We start from the raw sequence: 21,293 nt of genomic DNA, 5'->3' as shown, positions 1-21,293 counted from the left end.
AACATATAACTGAATGCTACTGATGATAAAGATGGAGATAAAAGAGACACACTTACAAATCAAGGTGTACCCAAGACTGATAGAAAATCACCAGGAACTAAAAAGAAAAAACGAAAAAAAAAAAAAAAAAAAAAAAAAAAAAAAAAAAAAAAAACAAAGAGGGGGGAGGGGGAGAGAACATGGGCCAAATCTTCCGTCACAGTTTAGGAAAGGAATCCCCTTGGCCACACCTTGAACTTTGACACACAGCCTCTAATAGTAGGAAGAAATACATTTCTATTTCAGTCATGAGGTTTGTTTGTTTGTTTGTTTGTTTGTTTTTCACACTAGGCTAAGACAGCCCTGGGAAAATCAAGCAAGTCTGTCATTTTTCTTTCCTTCTCTGCCTTTCTCAAGGTTACTAAGATTTACTCCCTTGCTTTCTTTTAAATGTACCCTATTTTTACATTACACACAAGCATATGTGTATTTTCCCACTCATTGGTTTCACGTTTGGATTTCCCAATGCCCGAGGGAGCATTTGATTCTTGTATAATCTCTAGAATCAGTCACGTTTCTGGCAACAGTATAATATATCAGATGGCTCTGTGCCCATCCTTGAAAGTTCAAGTTGGAGCAAGTTTTGTTTCCAAGGAGATATGGACCCACGTCCTCTAGATTTTCTTCCTACTAAGTCAGAGATGATGGTAAGTGATATTGTAATGCCAAATACTGAGCACCCAGCAAACCCATGCCCAGTGTAATCCCCTACTCCTACTGCCCTTCTCCCCTCAGGGAGAACACTTTGTGTTCAGACCCAACGGGTATTTTTCTGCACAGCTGTCCTGAAAGTGCTGACGCAGGAGGCCTTTTTCTATTGCATAGACAGCAGTGCCAAAGTTCTAGACCAAAGGCACGGTATCAACCTCACCCTCCACCATAAGAAAGGACTCACCCATCTCCACAGAAGTTGTTGTCATCAATGAAAGCTACTCACATACTCTTCCTTTCAGTTTGGAATCAAAAGCTTTACAAAGTCATGAAAGGGACTGAGCAAATCTCTGTCAATTTCTTATACAAATTGCCTTCCTGGCATTTGTTACTCAGCAGAGGATACATAAAACAGATTTGCGTGCGAGAGGCTGTACTGCCTCATCCACAGACAAAGCTATTTTCTGGTTGCTGATGTTTCTTTTGTATAAGAACCAAGCAAGTCTTTAATGCACACTCTCAAAACTTTTCATGGTAAATACCTTACCCTTGACTGACAGGTGTCTCCATGTCACCGTTGGTTCTGGTCTGCCAATTGCAAGGCATAACAGGGTCACACTGCTTCCTTCATTCACAGTAATGTCTGAAGAGATGTTCATTATCTGGGGAGGAACTGTAAAGAAACACAGGGGAGAAGAAAAAGTTGAGGTTGATTCTTTGGACTTAAAAAGAGCTGTCACCCATGCGTCTCTCATTTAGAGTCCCAATAGGATGCCTTCCCCTCTGTCCCAGTTTCCTGGTAAGTGAAGGCTTTTGTGGGACATGCCCCTTGGGCTAGTATGCAGATATAAGTGAGTATATACCATTTGATTCTTTCTGCTTCTGGGTTAACTCACTCATTATGATCATTTCTAGCTCAATCCATTTATCCACAAATTTTGGGAATTCCTTGTTTTTAATAGCTGAGTAGTATTCCATAGTGTATATGTACCACAGTTTCTTTATCCACTCTTCTACTGAGGGACACTTAGGCTGTTTCCATGTTCTGGCTATTATGAATAAGGCTGCTATGAACATAAAAGGATACAGATGGTCCTAGAAATCTACAAGTAGAACAATATGATAGGCAGATTTGGGCCCAGGGGTCCTGCTCAAACTAAGGCACCAGCCAAGGACAATACAGGAGGTAAACTTTAAACCCCTACCCAGATCTAGCCAATGGTCAGAATATTCTCCACAGTTGAGTGGAGAGTGTGATACGACTTTCTCACGTACTCTGGTGCCTCACATTTGACCATGTCCCCTGGAGGGGGAGACCTGGTGGCACTCAGAGGAAGGACAGCAAGTAGCCAAGAAGAGACTTGATACCCTATGAGAATATACAGAGGGAGGTAATCCCCCTCAGGAACAGTCATAGGGGAGGGGAATAATGGGAAAATGGGGGGGGAGGGAGGAATGGGAGGATACAAGGGATGGGATAAACATTGAGATGTAACAAGAATAAATTAAAAAAAAAAAAGAGCTGTCACCCATAAATGTGACATATCATATTATAAAGCTGTATGATGAATATAACTTTAATCCCTCTTGGTTTGTCTTGGCAAAGATCTGGTAAATGACACCATTTATAAAATGTCTCTAGTAGGAAAAAATCGTTGCTGTGCCCTGTGGAGGTAGCTGGCAGGAGTGTGTGTGGTGGCAGCCTTGGTAGAAGATCTGAAGATAAGGGTGTAATAATTTATTCAATTAGAGGCAAAGTCAAAGGTAAAACACAAGTCTCTTTACCCACAGACTCCTTCCTTCCTTACACAGTCCCCAGTTACAGGAATGAAAGAGTAATTAAGCGTTCATTTCCTACAAACAAGAAGGATATTCATGAAACAATATGCAACCATCAAATCCAGAAAGTTTCCTTTGATCCATCTGACCTTCAGACCCAATTCAAATTTTTGTTTTTTAAAATTTTGTTCAAGAACTCTTTACACACAATTAAAGTGTTTTGATCAAACACATGCCCCATCACTCCTCTCTAATTTTTCCCCTACTCTTGACCACTTTTCACTTTAAGTTCATGTGGTTTTTTTTTTTTTTCCTCTTTTAAAAAACTACTGAGTCTGTTTAGTGCTCTCTTTAGATGGGTGTAAGATCATCTACTGAAGCATGGAGAGGCATTTAGGGGCTATATCCTTGAAACAAAGATATTATCCCCCTCCTAGTTGGTGTCAATTATCAATCGCTCCTCAGTTAGTAGTGGGACTTCAGCCACTTTCATTTCAGGTGTACAAGGTTATGATGGAAAACAGTTTGCCTGGTGTCACTCACTGCCTTTGGCTCTTACAATATTTCCATCCTTTCTTTGGTGATGATCCTTGAGCCTTGGAAAACAGCGTTATGATATAAATATTTCACTTAGAGTCGAGCACCCATAGTCTCTTAGTCTCTGCATATACATCAGTTGTGGGTCTCTATGCTTACTATTATGCTAATTATCTACTGCTAAAAATAGGCTTCTCTAACTAGTGTTGAGAAAGTCACTGATCTACAGACACCAAGATAAGATCACAGGGCCTGTTTATCACTATGTTCCTTTAGTAGAACAATAACATTAGGTTTTCCCCTAGGGCGTATAACCGAGCCTGTCATTTTCTTCTCCAATTAACAAACAGTGTCAGGCATAAATTTTGTCTTGTGAAGCAGGATTTAAATTCAAATGGAAAGTAATTGGTTCCTTCCATAACTTTTGTGCCATTATTTTACCAATGGGTATATTTTCTTAGGTCAGCTACTGTAGTTCACGGGTTTCATAGCTGGGTAAGACTGTTGAATACTTTTGTCCCTTGGATTGTACATAGAGTCTTCAAGTACGATGGAAGCTAGCCAGTGGGAAAGAAGCTTTCAAGTAGGTCAGTACCACTTTGATTTCTCCATGTTCTATGGCCCCAGCATGTGGTGTCTTCAGCAATAGGGTCATACCACGCAGTTCTAGAGGATAACCAAGAAAAAGACCAATAGCCTATAGTGTTTTTTATGAGAGGAGGGGAATCTATGACCCCAATGACCAGCAATTCAAAGAAGGGTAGCCTATACCTGATACTTGACATTTTATTTGGCAGCGTATAGGTGTCTGGGAGAATCACTGTCCCACCATTATAGGGTAACTCTATTTAAACTCCTTTCCTATGTGTGCATGTATACATTTTGGAAAACTTCTACAGTAGCAGGGCTTTATATAGCATTTTCAGAGGTCCATAATGTTAATTATCCCTCCTTATACTCACTCCCACCCTACCTTCCTTTCTTTATCCCATTTAACCCTTTTGTTCCATTATTACCATTCCATCCTCATATTCTTCTCATTTCTTAACCCCCAAATTCTTACCTATCCTTTAAAACTCTGAAACTTTTTCTTAATTTTGTGATTACTGCTATTTGTGTTCTCCTTGAGACCAATAAAGCAAGTGTCAACCTATCCATCACTGTTGTCATCTTTACAATGTATGAATGCTCCTTTGGTTTATGTTGGGGTTATGACAAAAAAACATATATTAAATTGAAAATATCATTAAGTTCAAAATGCACTGAATGTACAAACCAAAGCTACTGAGCATCATAGCTCAGCAGCCCCACACAACATGAAGGATAGGCGTATTCCCTTCTTGATTGTGTGGTTCATCTGGAGCTGTGATTCACTGCTTCTGTCCAGCACAGTGAAAGAGTTGCATACCAAATAACACTAGCCTTGGAAAGAACTCAAATCAAAATTTAGATCAAGACTCCTACAATATGAGAAACACTTTAGTACAGTTGTAAACTTTAGGAATTTTTTATTTTATTTATTTATTATTTTACTTTTATTGAATGTCTATGATTTACACTTGATGCACCAAAATCCCTCTCCTTCCTCCAGTAAAATAAAACAAGCAAACAAAAAAATCTCATCACAGAAGCTGTAGTGTATCACGCAGTATAGCCTTTTGTCCATATATGTTTATTTTCAAATGTTCATTGCTACTAGTCATGGGTCTGGTTTGAGGCCGACACTATTGTTACCAGATCCGCACTTGGACTGCTGTCGGATATCCTGGTGTTGCCATGTGCCAAGGAGATTCTTAATCTTTGAATCTGTAGGTCCGGACCCTTCATGTGTTCCAACAGGTCATACATGGGGTAGATGTTGGGGTGAGGTCCACTCAGAGCCCTGGATCAGGGCCCACTCCCTTATCCTCAGGGCAGGGCCCGTTCTTTCACTCCCATGTCATGGTGGCAGGGCCAGCTCTCCTGCTCCCATGTCATCATGGCAGGGCCAGCTTACCCGTTCCCTTGTACTCAGGGTAGGGCTGAATCTCTTGTTCCCATGTCATCATGGCAGGGCCGGCTAACTTCAGGAATTTTTAAGGAGAACCAGAATAAGCCTGGACCTACTTGTGCTATCAAGTGAATGTATTTTTAGTGCTATGGTATCCCGTCAATTAGAGGCAAGGAACTAGAGTTCAACTTCTTACTTACTGTATGGTCTTAATCAGTACTTTGCTTTCCACTGTTTGAACACAGGTTCCTAACCTGTGAACTGGCAGTTCTCTGCTGTGTGATTTTAAGTGTTGTCTTACCAGAGTGTCTGATGCAAAATAAACACTCAATAAGTATTGGTTACTATGGCAGTGACAAAAATGCTGCTGCTGATTACAATAAAAGCATTGCACAATTGCTTTCCTCTCTTGTGCTGGGATGATGTCTATGGATCTTAGGCACTTCAGGACACTACATGACTCCTCATCTTATTCCCTAACTTGGTTGACCATCTGGCCTTAATTATCAACTTCACTAAAAGCTCAGGATAGGAAAATACCTAGATTCCACCTCACCTCTTCTCATTATCATTTTCTACTTGGGGTTCTAATCAATTCACAATGGACCAGTACAACAGACGCTCACCTGGATCTTTGCCATTGGTCTGTCTGCAGGTTTGAGACCATCTAATCTACCCTTTCCATGTAGCCAGCATAACCTTTTGAAGCAATAACACAAACACTCTGCACCTCTACTGACTCTTGTGGCTCTCCGTGGCATCCAGGTGTGGCACTCCAGTTCCTCTGTGGAAGTGGAGCCTTTGCAATCTGACTATAGCCACTCACACAATGCACCCCAGATCCTTATGCCCTCGAATTGTGTCATGCAGATCTCCATGCTCTTGTATCAGGGCCCAGGTACCTGAAAGGCTTTTCTATTCCTTCTCCTTACTCATCCCCTGCTTTTAAACACTTGGCTCATCTTTAGAGGACCACTAAAATACTACCTTCTTTCTGATGCCTCCCCTCATGTGCCCCTAATAACTGACTTCCTGTGTCCTCTGACCCACGCCTGTCTCAGGATGGTGACAAACTATGTTGCATTGCAGCCACCAGCACCCTGTCTCTTTTCCTAGGGACCAAGTGCATAAGGAAAAGTGGCATTCCTGCATCTTGGACTTGGCATCTGTCAAGTGCATGTGCCGAATTCTTCTCTGAGAGAAGGATTCAGACAACAGGCCAAGCAGAATTCCAGAGCAAAAGGAGGGAGGCAAAGCTTGGCATGATAGCTTTTGAGTTCCTCTGCCCACCCCTCTTTTTAAAAAGGTCATTAGAATCAAAAGAAAGATTGGAGAAAGAAGAGGCACCAAACTACAGTCATGTGGATTTACTTGTATTGCCACTGTAATTATAAATTATGAATTATCAAATGAACAGCTGAATTGCTGGTAGATTCTAAACCACTCAAGACAGCAGAGAATTACAGCTGAGGTTCAGTTCTGACAAGTGTGCAGCCTCCAGTTTCACACTGCTGAGACCTCACAGGTAAGACTTTTCAAGGAGAAGCCATAAGTAACCAGCAGAACATTTGTGCTCTTAAGGGAATCCACATTAGCAAATAAATAAAAATTGCTTAGCTTATAAATCTGCCATATTAGGGGTTATTTCTGCATTAGGAATTGCCCTGAAATTTCAGTGCACATATTTTATCAAAATACACACTGGGAGAAAACAGTGTATTTTCCAACTGTACTGCATACTCTGGAGGAAATGGTTCTGCCTGTTTTTCAGTACTTTAGCTTGTTATAAAAAAAAGGTCTGGGCATAGAAATGTCAATACATGTTTTCTCATTCCTCTGAAGCAACAACTTCTGTACAGCTACCAAATATTCTCAAAATAATATCTGCTTTAGCCAGAAATGCTAGGCCATCTTAAGGCCTGTTTATGAAGACTCCAGGGTCTCGCTGGCAGGAATATAGACTTGTTTTAAAAAAGCACAGTTGTATGCATGTGTAGTGGGTGACTTAAGAAGTCACAACCATGATACCTTGGGGTGGCATTCCCGTCATAGCATCCACTATAGAGTGTCATTTTTCACTGCCATGGTCTTTCTTGTGCTGGTTCAAAGGGAACAGAGAAAATGGTACTAGGAAAAGTAGGTGCTGGTCTCAAGTGTCTAGTCAATGTTACTCATTAGAAACAAGCTTCCCGGAGTGAAAGGCCAAGGCAAGCCAGACAGCCCCACTCTGGCTGACAGCACTGTCATTCCCAGCACATAAGGAAGAGAATGTCACTGCCTCAAAGGAAGAATGATAAACTCAGATACAAGCATGTGGATAGCCAATAAGGCAGGAAGTGAAGTGATTTGGAAGGCGAAGAGTCCTTTTGGGTCTTAGTTATGAAGCTCTTGGTAGCCAACATCAGTGTCTAGCTAGGTGTTCAAATAGTTTTACACATTAATGGTCTCATAGGCACCTAAAAATCATGAGAAAACTAGAATAAAATGAAGAACTGGGGAATAAGAGAGTTCAGTAAATTATCCCAGATGATACATATTTTTAATTTTTTATAATTTATTCACATTACATCCCAATTGTAATCCCTCCCTCTCTCCTCCCATCCCCTCCCTTCCTCCCTCTTCCTCCCTATCCTTCTCTCCTAGTCATCTGAAAGGAGGAGACTTCCTCCTTTACCATCTGACCCCTCATTATGATTGCCTGCATCCTCTACCTCTGTGGCCCAGCAAGGCCACCCCACCAGGGGGAAGTGATCAAATACCAGATACCAGAATCTATGTCAGAAAGCCCTTGCTCCTCTTATTAGGGGGACGACATGGAGACTGAGCTGCCCATCAGCTACATCTGAACAGGGTATCTAAGTTCCTTCCATGCATTGCCCTTGGTTGGTGCATTAGTCTCTGCAGGCCCCCTGGGTCCCAATTTGTTGGTCTCCTTATAGAGTTCCTGTCTCCTGTGGATCCTTCTATCCCCCACTGTTCCATATGACTCCTAGTGCTCTGTCCAAAGTTTGGCTATGAGTCTTAGCATCTGCTTTGATCCCTTGTTGAGTGGAGTCTTTCAGAGGACCTCTATGTTAGGCTCCTGCCCTCTTCCCTCTCTTCAACTGCTTCCAGTGTCTATTCTATTTGCCTTTATGAATGAGAATTAAGCATCCTCCCTAGGGTCCGCCTTCTTATTTAGCTTCTTTAGGTCTGTGTATTGTAGTGCGGTTATCCTGTATTATATGGCTAGTATCCACTTATAACTGAGCATATACCATGTGTGTGTTTCTGGTTCTGGATTATCTCACTCAAGACAATTTTTCAAGTTCCATCCATTTGTCTACAAATCATTTTTTTTTGGTTTAATATCATTAATTGCCCAAAGACGATATGTCCATAAACATTTACTATTCAGTTTTCTCAGCTTTGCATCCTTCTCCAGGGACTGTCCCTCACAGCACTTTCTAGAGTGAACCTCTTCTCCATCTTGGCTTCTTCAATCACTGCGATCATTGGAAGCTTGAGCCCATCTTAGCCATCCTTGTTTTTCCAATCATGTGCATGTTGTTTGCCAAAGGAATTGTTCAGTACTTCAGTTGTAATTTGTAAATCTGAATTGATCTTAGAAATATCATAAAATTCTGTCCTTGCTTCCATAATAACTTGAGGATAATAAAAATGCCACTTGGAAATAACTCTGTTCCTTCCTTCCTTCTTTCTTTCTTTCTTTCTTTTCTTTTCTTTTCTTTTCTTTTTTAAAGAAAAGATTTCTCTGTGTACCCCTGACTGTCCTGAAACTTGCTTTGTAGACCAGGCTAGTCTTGAACACTCAGAGCTCCACCTCTCTCTCCCCCCAAGTACTTGGACTAAAGGTGTGTTCCTGGCCATGGAACAGGATTCTTTCCTTCCTTCCTTCCTTCCTTCCTTCCTTCCTTCCTTCCTTCCTTCTTCTTTCCTTGCTTTCTTCCTTCCTTGCTTCTTTCCTCCTTTTTTCTTTCTTTCCTTGGGGTGGGGAGTAACTTCAAATGCTTCTCCATTTAGAGAACAGATCTCTGTTCAATGCCAGTAAGTATGTGTGACAATGGAGTTTATATATTTTGTTACTGTTGATAAATAGTGAAATAGACACAGAGAAATGAATAAATTTGATTTGAAATGCCCAAGCTGCACAAAAAAAAAAAAAAAAAAAAAAAATGGTAGGGCAGTGGCCTGTAATTGAAGGATTACCGATAATATGTTTTCAAGTCCTACCTATAGATAATTTTGTTCTTTCCTGCTGGTGGACCAGGGCTCTGATATTTTTTTTTCACTGACTATGAGGGTTTTGATTTGAATGTGAAATTTTTCCCATAAGCACATGAATTTGAACACTTGGTCTTGGGCTGATGGCACTGTTTCAGCTTATGTAACCTGTGGAACATAAATCCTGGTCAACCATAAGGTGGGTCTCATGATGTCTATTCTTCTTGTCCACCAAGCAATCCCAGTCACTCTGTCTTCTCTCCATGATGGATTGTGCCTTTCAAGCAATTCCAACCTTTTGACATTCTGACAGAAACACTGTCATCTATAAAATTCACACGGAAGAAGTGTGTATTCAAGTTACAGAAACATCATTAAAAAGAATCTCCTGTTTTAAGTATGTTTATGATTTTGTGTCGGGCTGCACTCTCAGCTACCTTGGGGCACAAACGGCCCATTAGACACAATTGCTTGGGCCAAAAGAAATTCTGTGTCCTTTAAGTTGCTTCTGGCAATGATAAGAAACATAACTGATATGGTGGATGACAACAGAGAGTTCACACAGGTTTGCAGACTGCTCAGTGCATATAGTAGTGACCGTGATGAATCTAGATAATATAATTTGTAGGCAGAGAAATGAAGAGACTACAGTCAAATATCTGAAAGAATGGGTGGGTTTTTGAGTGTTTTTGCGCTCTTGGCTACCACGAGCTATGGACACAATCTCAGTACCTTTGTCATGGCCAACTGCCGTTAGATACTTCATTAGATACTTCAAATGTCATCTAGAGCTTGGCCATTCATCTTCAAAGGCACAATCATGGGCTCTCCTGGCAATCTTATCTTCTGTTGCTTAAAATATTACAAAAGTATACGCATATTCTACTTATTATTACCCTAGACACCAAACTCTGTACGTGCACCACAGTTACTATGAAGACCTTGTTTCGGTCCAAACCCTGCAAGACCCGTGACACGAAGACACGAAGTGAAGTTCTTGGCAGAATTTATATGCTCAGTTTCAGTCAGTCGGTCCACAGCATAACTGGTAGTCTCCTTAATAGTGTATATTTCTGGGCTGTCATTCTCATTCTGTGACGTTCCATACAATGCTCTCTCTGTCTGGAAAATACAGTCCTCTTTCTGTGCCCCAGGACCAGTCATCCTTCAACACTTAACTAAGATAACAATTCCTTTATGATGCCTGAGTTTTTTTCTTTTTCCCTAGGCATTCTTTATCATACTGCTTACCTTTGCAACTGAACTGTCTCAGAGCCAGGGTCTCTTACATCTATCCTCGCACTGCTGTTATACAAAACAATGTCTAATATGTACTGGTACCTCCTTAGACTGTGACATGTAGATGAATGGGTTCTCAAGTTAAGCATTATTTATAAAGTGTATCAAGTGTACCCTACCCTAGAGACCTGATGTTTGCTCTTCAGTTGCCTCTCCCCGATATATTCAAGGCCTTAGGCTTCTGATGTAAGTTTTTCTTCTCGGATCAGTTTTAATGGAGTCTCTGCTAATGACTCTAGCTCTGTCCCAACCACCTGCCCAATTCAGGCCCTTTTGTTGCATTATTGCCTTAACATTCACATCTTCCTCTGTGATATTTGCAGTGTTGTGGTTATCTATTCAGTGATAGGACTTGTTTGTTTGTTAGCAAAATGGACCTCACACTCAGAACTGTGCTTAACACATAATAAAAACTTGTTGAATAAGTAAATACCTACTGTACACCTACATTTTGTAGATCATTATGTTCTTGTGAGAAAGCAATATAAGCTAAAAATAAAACAGGCTTTTTCAAAAGTCAAGCTTCCTTTGTACAAAGCCAGGAGGGATGAAACCATGTGTTTTTTGCAAATATTATCTCCACTCGGCAAACAGTGGCCACAATAAAGAAAGGTTGTGTGTCTCTCACTCAGGTTCTGGAGTCCAGGAGCTCCCCATAGCCTGGGCAACTGAACTATCTCCTCCTGGACCCTGGCTTTTCATCTGAAAAACAAAGCTGACAAAATGGGTATCATCTGATTGTTGTAAGAAGTAAGCATGACTTTACAGAGCACACCAGCACAGTGCCTGCAAATACTCTGGCTCTCGTCAAATGCAAACTGCACTTATTCTTTCCTGTGCCCGGTGTGGATGTTTGTGCCATGTAGAAACAGAAAATCAGTTCCATTCGTTCTTATTGCTCATTCACCAAATCTCAGTTCCTTTCACTTTATTTCAGGGCCTATGCATGAAACTTGCTTTCAATGGGAAGAGTTCAAAGGGAAGATTTACTTATATTTAGTTAAGTTAATGTATTCAGTAACTAAATTAAGGAATGAGATAAAGTAAATTACATACAATAAGCCACATAATGTGTATAGTTTTATACTTTGATCTATATAACTATGATCAAGTAGTATTTAATAACATTAGTATTAAAGCATACACTATAAGATTATGTCTACAAATAATATTGGTATAAAAATAGTAGATAGAAGCTAATCTTGTATACACCAATATAGGTATTTCCACACAGATAATTGTTATATATGCACTCATGCTCTGGCTCTGGCGGGAAGTACTCCAGGCATGTCTGTCATCTTTCTCTTTAGCTGAGCTTTGCACCTTAGCCAATGCATGGGGCAGACCTCACCCATGCACTTGGAGCAATCACACAGGAGTGTTCTTTATGCCTTTTGGGGAGTCTTTGTAGAAGGAACAGTGGACAGGCTTCAGCATCCTGACCAGGCTGCCACATAGGCCATCTCAGCTGAGGCCAAGTCAAAAGAGGTGGCATGCAGGGGTGACAGCTGCTGTTCCAGCCAGCCTTGCCAGGCAGGCGTTGGTCTACCATCCCTAGCAAAGCTGGAAGTGATCCTCCCTCTGCGGTGACTTTGTATCTCATTTGACCCTAATGACATCTCTAAGCTGGATGAAATAGAGAGTCGGGATGAGCTCTTGAGATGGTACTATGCAGCGGACCCTGGCTAGAGCCACAGCTCTGGAATCTGGCCATGGCTTCCTTCTGCTTAAAATCTACCTGCGTGGCTGCAGTCCTCTGGATTGTACCACACAGCAGAGAAGTGCACAGTGATGCTACTGTGGTCTCTCTGAGACACATTCATATTTTCTACCACTAAGAGTTCCCATGCCAACAAGAAGTCAAGGAGGCGCCTTCCTTTCTCACAAATGAGCACTGGGACGAGATCACAACAGGAAGCCGTTTTGTTGAAAAGTCCTCAAGGTGAGTGTGTTTTGTAGCTCAGCTGAGAAGCCACAGTCACAGCACTACATGAGGCCTAGGTTTGTCTTGTGTTTCTCTCAGTCACTGAGACCTGGTCAGCTTCTGTGCTTTCTCTCAGTGCCCTGCTCCACATCCTGTTGCCCTATAGTGATGTCTGCCCATGGTCTGTCCCCCACAGCTTCCTGAGGCAGCCTTCTAATCTCACTACCCTACTCTATCCACTCACAGAATTTTGATCTCAAATGCTGCATGATTGAAAACAAAACATCTCTTTACTTGCAATCCTAGGTACTAACATTTGAATAAGACACATATTTAAATCATTAAAGTTTAGCTTGCTGGACTGTAAAATGGGCATGCAAATATCTGCCTTGCAGGTATGTGGAGATTAGATTAGAGAGAATGGTTTCAAAGTGCATTAAATGGCCATTATTACTATATTCAGTTTAATGTTATTATGATGCTCAGGAAATAACAAAATATTAAGAGATCTTGTGAGGATACTATAAATATGAAATGTTTTTCATTATAGTATTAAACACTCAGTACTAAATTACAAAAATGATACAATTGCTTTTAAAGATCCCATGCTTTATTCTTGTGGGGTTACCTTTCTGCACTATAATAGGGCAGCTTATTTTCTAAACAAGAGGCAAGAATAAATTGAAAAATGTAATATTCCATCTAGGTTAGCTTGCACAGTATTTTGCATGTGAAATAGTTTAGCAATTTACTAACAATCAAAATCAGAAACACTATGCACTATATGAGGAATATGAATGACTGGGTTCTAGTCTTTCTTCCTTGATTGTATAATCCATTGCAAGTCACTTAGCCCACCAGCTGAGTAAAGTGTGTGTGTGTGTGTGTGTGTGTGTGTGTGTGTTCATTTGTGTTGTTTTTGTTGGTTTTCAAATGGAGGAACTAGATTGTAAACGCTCAAGTTTTCTCTGGTTTAAAACTAGATTCATGATCCTTTAGCAGTATTACAAGCACATTTTATAAAACACTACTGTCTCTCATGTATGTAATCCCAGCACTATGGAGGCAGAGGCTTGGAGTGCAAGGCCAACCTGGTGAGTTTCAGGCCAGTCTAAGGTATATAAAGAAACACTGTGCCAAAATAAGAAGTACGTGAAAAAGAGGAGGAGCAGGAGGAAGAGGAAGAGAACCTAAAATTTATCCTGCCTACCAGCTGTACAGGGATAAAGATGGAACAGAAATTGAGGGAAAGGCTGGACCAACTTCAGACCGATTCTATGAGAGAGAGCCAAGCCCTGACACTATTAACCATATTCTGCTATACTTGCAGACAGGAGCCTAGCATAACTGTCCTCTAAGAAGCTTCACACAGAAACTGATGGAAACAAATGAAGAGACCCACAGACAAACATAAGACAGAGCTTGGGGAATCTTGTGGAAGAGCAGGATGAAGGACTAAAGGAACCAGAGAGATAAAAGACACTGTAAGGCAACCTATGGAATCATAGGGGCTCAGAGAGACTGAACCACCAAGCCAAGAACATGCATGGGACAGACCTAGACTTCCGACATATATGTAACAGGTGTGCAGCTTGGTTTTCATGTGGGTCCCCTAAACAACTGAGCAGGGGCTGTCTCTGACTCTGTTGCCTGCCTTTGGATCCTTTTACCTTAACTGGGCTGCCATGTCTAACCTCAATAGAACATGCACCTACTCCTACTGTGTCTGGATATGCCAAGGTGGACTGATAGATATGTGAGACCTCACCTTCTCTAAGGAGAAAGGGATGGAGGAGTAGGGAGAGGGGAGGGAGAAGGGAGGGGCTGGGAGGAGAGGAGGGAGGGGAAGATTTGATGGGGATGTAAAGTAAATGAATAAATTAATTAATTGAAATAAAATAAAACATCAATCTTGGCCCATCACCTTGAGAGGTTGAGCAGTGGCTCTAACGTTGTGAGGAGAAAAAGGCACAGGGAGCTTCTCAAGAACTGTTTTTTCATTTAGTGATCACTCATTGGAAAAAAATTAAAGTATTTATTTTTTATTTATGTGCATATGTGTGTGCCTGGGTGAGTTTATATATATTCCACATGTGTGCAGGTGGCCACTATATGGAACCTAGAGGTTGGCACAAGACATCTGAAGAGCAAATTCTTAGCCAAAGGAGATTTATTTGCCCCAGGGGAACAAAAGCATGGGGAAATAAGAGACAAAGATAGGAGAGAGAGGATAAAAGGGAGGGGAAAGGAACAGGAGAGAGAGGGCAAGGATATTTGTCTTGGAGGGAGGGGACAAAGCACTGCCTCTGGATAGAGAAGAGACAGATGTGGCACATAGGAAAATGGCAGTTTATAAAAATAGAAGGGCAAACCCCATGCTAGGATGAAGTGTTTAATTTTAATTGGGCATGTTAACTAGGTGAGCCAAAGGGGGTTTTTGATTTCTGGACTTCAATACCTTTATAGCTGGACCTTGATAGTCAGCCTCTGGAGGAGGGATTGGCCAATAAGGGAATAGAGCTAGTTCAGGAATGTAACTAACAGTTTTTTACCAAGACAGAGAGAACATGGGAGAAAGGCAAGGCCTGCCAAAACCATATTTACCATGCTTGAGCTGGCCAGGGTCCTTTCACCCACAGAGGCCAGATGGAGTATGAAGTCTTGGAAATGGAGTTACAGAGAGTTGTGTGTCCTGACGGTGCTGAGAACCAAACATGGGCTGTAGAGGAGCAGTATGTGCTTTTCACCACTGAGCTATCTCCCTAGGCCTTGTGTTACCTCTTAAGAAGATCAGTGCCCGGTGTCCAGTCTCAATCCACACTGAGACTAACTGCTAGTGAAAGTAGAATCTCCAGGGAACAGACTGTCAGGATCTACAGAGGTATTCATCAAGCTGAGACTGGACTAAATTGCATGAGATCACATCCTAGCTCTTCGAAGCATGACCAGATCCAGCTATTCAGTTGTTCAGGCTGGCTGTGAATTCAGACTTCCTACATGTACCAGCAAGATATGGTTTTATTTTATGCTGGAGATGATAAGACGTGATCTATTTGAATTCACTTTTTCTTCTTAGTTGTATTTTGATGAGAGAAAGGATAGTGAACATGAAGGAATGATTATGAGTTACGGGTACATGAATACTTGCTCAGGGTGGGGCGACATCACAAAGCAGTCATGCTCCACTGAGTCCATTTGTAATGGCTGTCTCTACTGTGTCTCTTGCAGAGCTTATTTATAGACACACATTTCCGATTTTAATTTTCACAATTCAAGCAACTGACCACGATCAGAGAAACTGCACACAGTATCAGAGTTGCTCTTGGCAGTTCTCTGCTCTTCCCAGGTCAGGGAGTTGGCCACTCTCTGGGAGGCTCCCCTCCCCCTGCCCCCAATATTTCTGGCCACACTCATACTTAAGATCACAGCGTTTAATTTACATCACAGCATTTTCAAGTCAAACACAGACCTAGGGATCACATAGTTCTCCCTCCTCATTTTTCAGATAAGAAAACACTTTGGTTTTAGCCCCAGTTCTGTCACTTGTTTATTATGAGGTGACAACCCAGACTTGGGACCTCTGTTGACCCAAGCCTCTCTCACACTAGGGATCCTGGGTACCACAGGTCTCCCCCGGATGTGTTTTAACCCTCTTTTTTTTTCACATTTTCTTTTAAAGTTTGTCACTGTCACCTCTTATTAAAGCAATCTGTACTCATAGAGTGACCTTGTAGTTTCTTAATTCCTTTCATCTGCTTCGCAAGCTGAAAAACAAGCTAGTGACTGTAGGTCATCTAGAGGAACGAAGGGCAAATGAATGTGACAGACCTGTGGCCAACACCGGTGTTTTAGGGTCTACTTCCACGTTCTTCTTTCCCTCCAAGGACTCTCAATGAAAACTTAGCTTCTGACGTACCACATGCAGAGCTCTCACTTCTGCCTCAGGAAAACTCTACAAAGTTTATGTTTATGAGTAGACAGGCAGGGAAGGATTTCCTAAGTTCACTCACATTGTCTGACACCTAAAACCCAGGTCTGTGCACAGATCTGACCAATCTCCCGCATTATCTGTCAGGCCCTAGCTCAACAGGTCCTGAAGGCAAACATCTGTCCAGTGTAGACACAGCATCATGGGCCCTGGGGTATCCTTGAAGGATTTAGGGGCAGAAGTCACCTTACCCCAGTGATCCTAACAGCGCTGACTACAGCAGCACCTGTGTCACTGGTAGGTGACTAATCTTTGTCTGGCTCTGATTCTTGACTCTCTAATGTTGTTCTTCTTGCTTCTGTGTGATCAAGTGACAGACACAAATAAGAAGCTGAAGTGATAGCTTAGCTTTCTTCGGCTATCACAGAATAATTGAGATGGTCAATCAAGAAAAGAAAATAAAAAAGGAAAGGTTTGTTTTGGCTAGCAGTGTTGGAGCCTAGCATTCCTTGTCTATCAATTGGCTCTGTTGATGTGGAGCCTATGGTGAGGCATGGCTGAAAGCAGCCTGCTCATCTTCTGCTATCAAATGTATCCAATTATTTCCTTGAAGTACACACCCTCTTAAATGCAGTCTTTCTCTAAATCCTTAAAACCTCTCAATTCCAACAACGCTGGCCATTCTGGGAATGAGAACTGCATTCACATATTCTTAGATTGAGAAAAGGTGGAGAGGTCTATGACTGAATATCACTGATAAAAACATGATAACTGAGTCTCATTACCGCCAAAGACAAGTCTCATATTTTAGCATTTTTATTAAAGCTTTTTAAATTACTGAGTGTCTGCTATATTCAATGCCAGCCTAAGTGATTTATATTAGCCTATCCCTAGATACTCCATCTAATAAATAACTTGGCAATCTCCTAACCCATAAATATCTCAAGCTTCAGCAAAAAGCAATTAATGCACAGGAGAGAGAGAGAGAGAGAGAGAGAGAGAGAGAGAGAGAGAGAGAGAGAGACGAGAAGCACAATCAGTGATACAGACTGCAGTGTCACTGAGTGCTCCCAGGGGAATGTTTCACACCCCTTACTGAGGAGGACCAGTCTCCCTATCCATTACCTTCTAACCAGGAAATGAAGTTTCCATTCACTCCAAAGAGCAAGGCAAACATAAATCTGTATTTCAGTGTCTAGCATGCCTCAGTCTCGCAGAGACCCTAACAAAATATTCCCAGCAACAAGTGTTCTGCAATGACAGTTTAGCAGAAAACATTATGCAATAGTTGAATAGATATAAGATCAATAAGGTTCAATCAGCATGACCTATCAAGGACCATTACTATTTCAAATAGTGGCTTCTTGTTCAGTTCTTTTGGGGACAAATGAAAGCCATTGTCCCAGAAATTTCTCTTCTCTTGCTTTTTCTGTACCTCCACAAGTGTGTGCAGAAAGACAACCAGAATCCTCACTTCTTAACTTAATAAATTAGTGCCTCCTATTTGGAACAGAGTAAGCCAGTACTCAGACATGTGAGAGAGAGGGGTAGGGGAGAAAGGAAGTCACCTGCCAGCATATCTCATTTTACTCAGAAAAGCTGCTGAGAATATTGCCCTGAGTACAAATGAACTGCCTCAGTTCCTGTTATTCTCCAAGTGACAGACAATGAATACACAATGTCCTCATGGCAACTTTTAGTATCTTGCAAATTTCAAATCATTTAATTTGATTCTTCCTCTATTTGTTTCATTTAGCATTAGCATATATATATACACATATATATTTCACTATATATATTTCACATCCTAGATAATTGTCTCTTACATGTTGTCCGAAGTGAGGAGCAGTTGCCTCACATAATTGTATTGGTGCGTAAGAACCTACCGTGCACACGTCTTTACCTCCAAGTACATCATAGATGTACAAAGACACAGGCATTGCCAATGTCACTGTGCTTGAATGCGACTGTAGAGATAAAAAGTGGAAGAGATTCAAAGAGCAAGTTTTGGGGGTTTCTCTCCTGTATTTATTCTTATTTTTCTTAGTGGTACTAATGATCAACATGGGTTCCTGGTTCACGCAAAAAGTGTCCTACCATTGAGTGACAGACAGTCCAGCCTTTCTTCATTCAAGAGTGACATGAAACTTCACTTCCATAGCCCACATCAAAAGGTCTGGAATTATGGTGATGGCCAGTCACTCTGGCATAAAGAGATACTCTAGCCTTGCCCTGAAAACAAGAATCATTCTACACCAGGTCCTAAGCATTCCCCAGGATTTAAAAGCCAAATTCAATCTTCTTTTCAAATTATTATTTTGTCTTTTAGAAAAGTAATATGGTTATATGACTCCAGTACTAATCCACAAAGAACTATATGCTGATAAATTTTACTATCTATACCAACTCCTTCCCGTTACTATTAACAATTATTATACTGTCTTGTACACTTTATTGACCATGCTTACTTTTGTGCAAAACAGCATAAGTATATCACACTCACCATTCCCTGTGCAAATCACAGAGGGTAATGGAGTGTGCATACCATTACACATACCATTGCTTGTGTATTTATAAAAAATGCACCTTATCATTTTCTGATCTGAGTAGTATTTCATTGTAGAAATAAATGAGAGTTCATCTAAAAGGCCCCACTGATGCTAATTTTAGTGTGTATCCTTTGAATTACATTACTGTCACGTAAGATAGGAGGAAAACCTATCTGTGAGAAGGAGTCCTTAAGTAGAGACTATTCAAGACTGTTTTTTTTCCTCTTTAATCACTTTAAGAAGTACCAAGCACATCAGCTTCCTGGACTAAAATACACTGAAAGGGAAACCGATGGTAAATTAATCATGGATTGTTGGAGGGTCAAGACCAGGTACTAGTGCAAATCACTAGACACTTCTAGTAACAATAGATCAGTGCACTAAATATGGTGTCAAGAATGTTAAGATTGGGTGACTTTTCTCATAGAGTTTTTTGTTTTGTTTTGTTTTGTTTTTTTGTTTATCCAGGTTAAAAAACAGTGAGAGACACTACTAGGGAAGAGGAAGGTTTTGATCAGGGTTGATGAATTGCTTTTTCTAGTGAGTTTTAGCATTTTCACATCCATTAACAATCCAAGACACCCCCTGCTTCCCCCCAAAAAAACTCTTATGAACACAAATCACCTATGATAATTAGCTTTATTATCATCACAGGATCTAGATTTACTAAGAAGACAAGCTTCTGTTAACTGAAGTGGCAAGACCCACCTTCTCTGCGGGTGGCAGAGTTCCTCTGGCTAGGGGCTTAGCGTGAACAAACCAAGAGAAGAAGCTGAGAACCAGCATTCACCTCTCTGCTCCCTGACTGTAAATATAATGTGACCAGCTGCCTCAACTTCCTGCTACCACTTCTCAACAACAATGGGCAGTACCCTGGGACAGTAAGTAAAATTGAACCCTTTCTCCATTAACTTGATTTTGTCTGGGTATTTTGTCATAGCAACAAGACAAATACACCTTCGCAAACTTGGGAATTTTTGACAATTTGATAATGCGCAATGAATTTTTAAGCATCATTTGGGATGTACCATGAACATGTGTAAGGATGATCTGGGGTACCTCCTATGAATGCCCTTGCCTAGGCCCACGGGTTTCTCATTTTTAGTAAATAACCTTTCTCACCCATCTTTTAGAGATAAACTAGCTTATTCTGTGGGCTAGAGCTATGCCTGTGGAGACAGAGGGCTTACTTAGCTTTCTCCCAATTTTCCCACTTCTTCCTGGCTGTGCAATATTTGGGAGTATGAAACTTATTTCCACACCAAGCTTTTAGACCCAAAATAAACATAGCATTAAGACCTAAAAGGAAACCTGAGTGTGAATTGGACACATCACTTCACATAGTGTAATTCAAAGCCTGGGAGGCATCCAGTATTGCCAGACCCCAACCCTGCTCAGTGCTGCATGCATCATATGTACTGATCCAGATCTACACCAGGCAAGGGAAGGTCTATGTGGTAGAACCCTCTCTGCCACACATGGTGAGGAGTCACTTTACAACCTCAGATGCAGGGCTGGAGAGATGGCTCAGTGGTTAAGAGCATTAACTGCTCTTCCAGAGGTCCTGAGTTCAATTCCGGGCAACAACATGTTGGCTCGCAGCCATCAACAGTGTGATCTGATGCCCTCTTCTGGCCTGTGGATGTATATGCAAGCAGAGCACTGTATAAATAATAATAAATAACTAGATCTTTAAAAACTCAGATGAGCAAAGAATTTCTGTGAAGAAATACATCTCTGTATTGGCCCTTCTTCCAGGTCTGGATGCCAAAGCCAAGGCCAAGGCCAGTTTACATATGTCACCAGTGAAAATACTGAAGCTTTTCTTGACACAGCAAGCTGAAAAGGAAGGGCAGAAGGCATCCTGAAACCTGACTGAGGAAAAAATGGCAACTCAAGACAGAATAGGTTGTCAACGTTGATTATGACACATAAGCATTCATTGTTTTACTAAAACTCCACATATAATTCAAGACAAGAAGAAAGATCGATCTAAAAGAAACAGCCTATCGGCATAGCACATCAGAGAGTGGTGGGCTTCCAGGTCCAAGGCCTTCAGTGTGCTAACAGTAAGAAGAGAGTGTGGCTATGGCCACAGTTTTAGAAATGGCACTGAATGATAATCTGGCAAAGTGAACAATTGGTTCCAAATCCAGCAGATAGGTGAAGGAATTAGTGCCAGAGGTGATAAAACCTCCCAAATATAAGGATGACGCCTTCAAGATGTTTACTGACTTAGGAAAAACGGAAGTTTACTAGGCACACATTGTGTTGGAAGGCTCGATTATTTTCTTAAAGTTTCTCTGCTGCCCACCTATTTTTCTTGTGTTTATATTAATTGCACAAAACAAAGGGCTTTATAGTGTTCTTTTT

The 21,293-nt window shown here is 41.2% G+C and overlaps 1 protein-coding gene across 2 annotated transcripts in view; it reads right to left on the bottom strand.

The window, feature by feature from the left end:
• Positions 1 to 21,293, bottom strand: part of Opcml (opioid binding protein/cell adhesion molecule like) — a 529,702-nt gene that overhangs the window by 110,215 nt on the left and 398,194 nt on the right. For both annotated transcript variants that reach the window (XM_051156105.1, XM_051156106.1), the window contains exon 3: positions 1,238 to 1,363. In XM_051156105.1, the coding sequence (XP_051012062.1) occupies positions 1,238 to 1,363 (126 nt within the window). The remainder of the gene's footprint in view (positions 1 to 1,237; positions 1,364 to 21,293) is intronic.

Source organism: Acomys russatus, chromosome 14, assembly GCF_903995435.1.
Source record: "Acomys russatus chromosome 14, mAcoRus1.1, whole genome shotgun sequence".
NCBI classification, from domain to species: Eukaryota; Metazoa; Chordata; class Mammalia; order Rodentia; family Muridae; genus Acomys; species Acomys russatus.
Note: the sequence above shows the minus strand (reverse complement) of the source record. Positions and strands in the feature narration are given on the sequence as shown.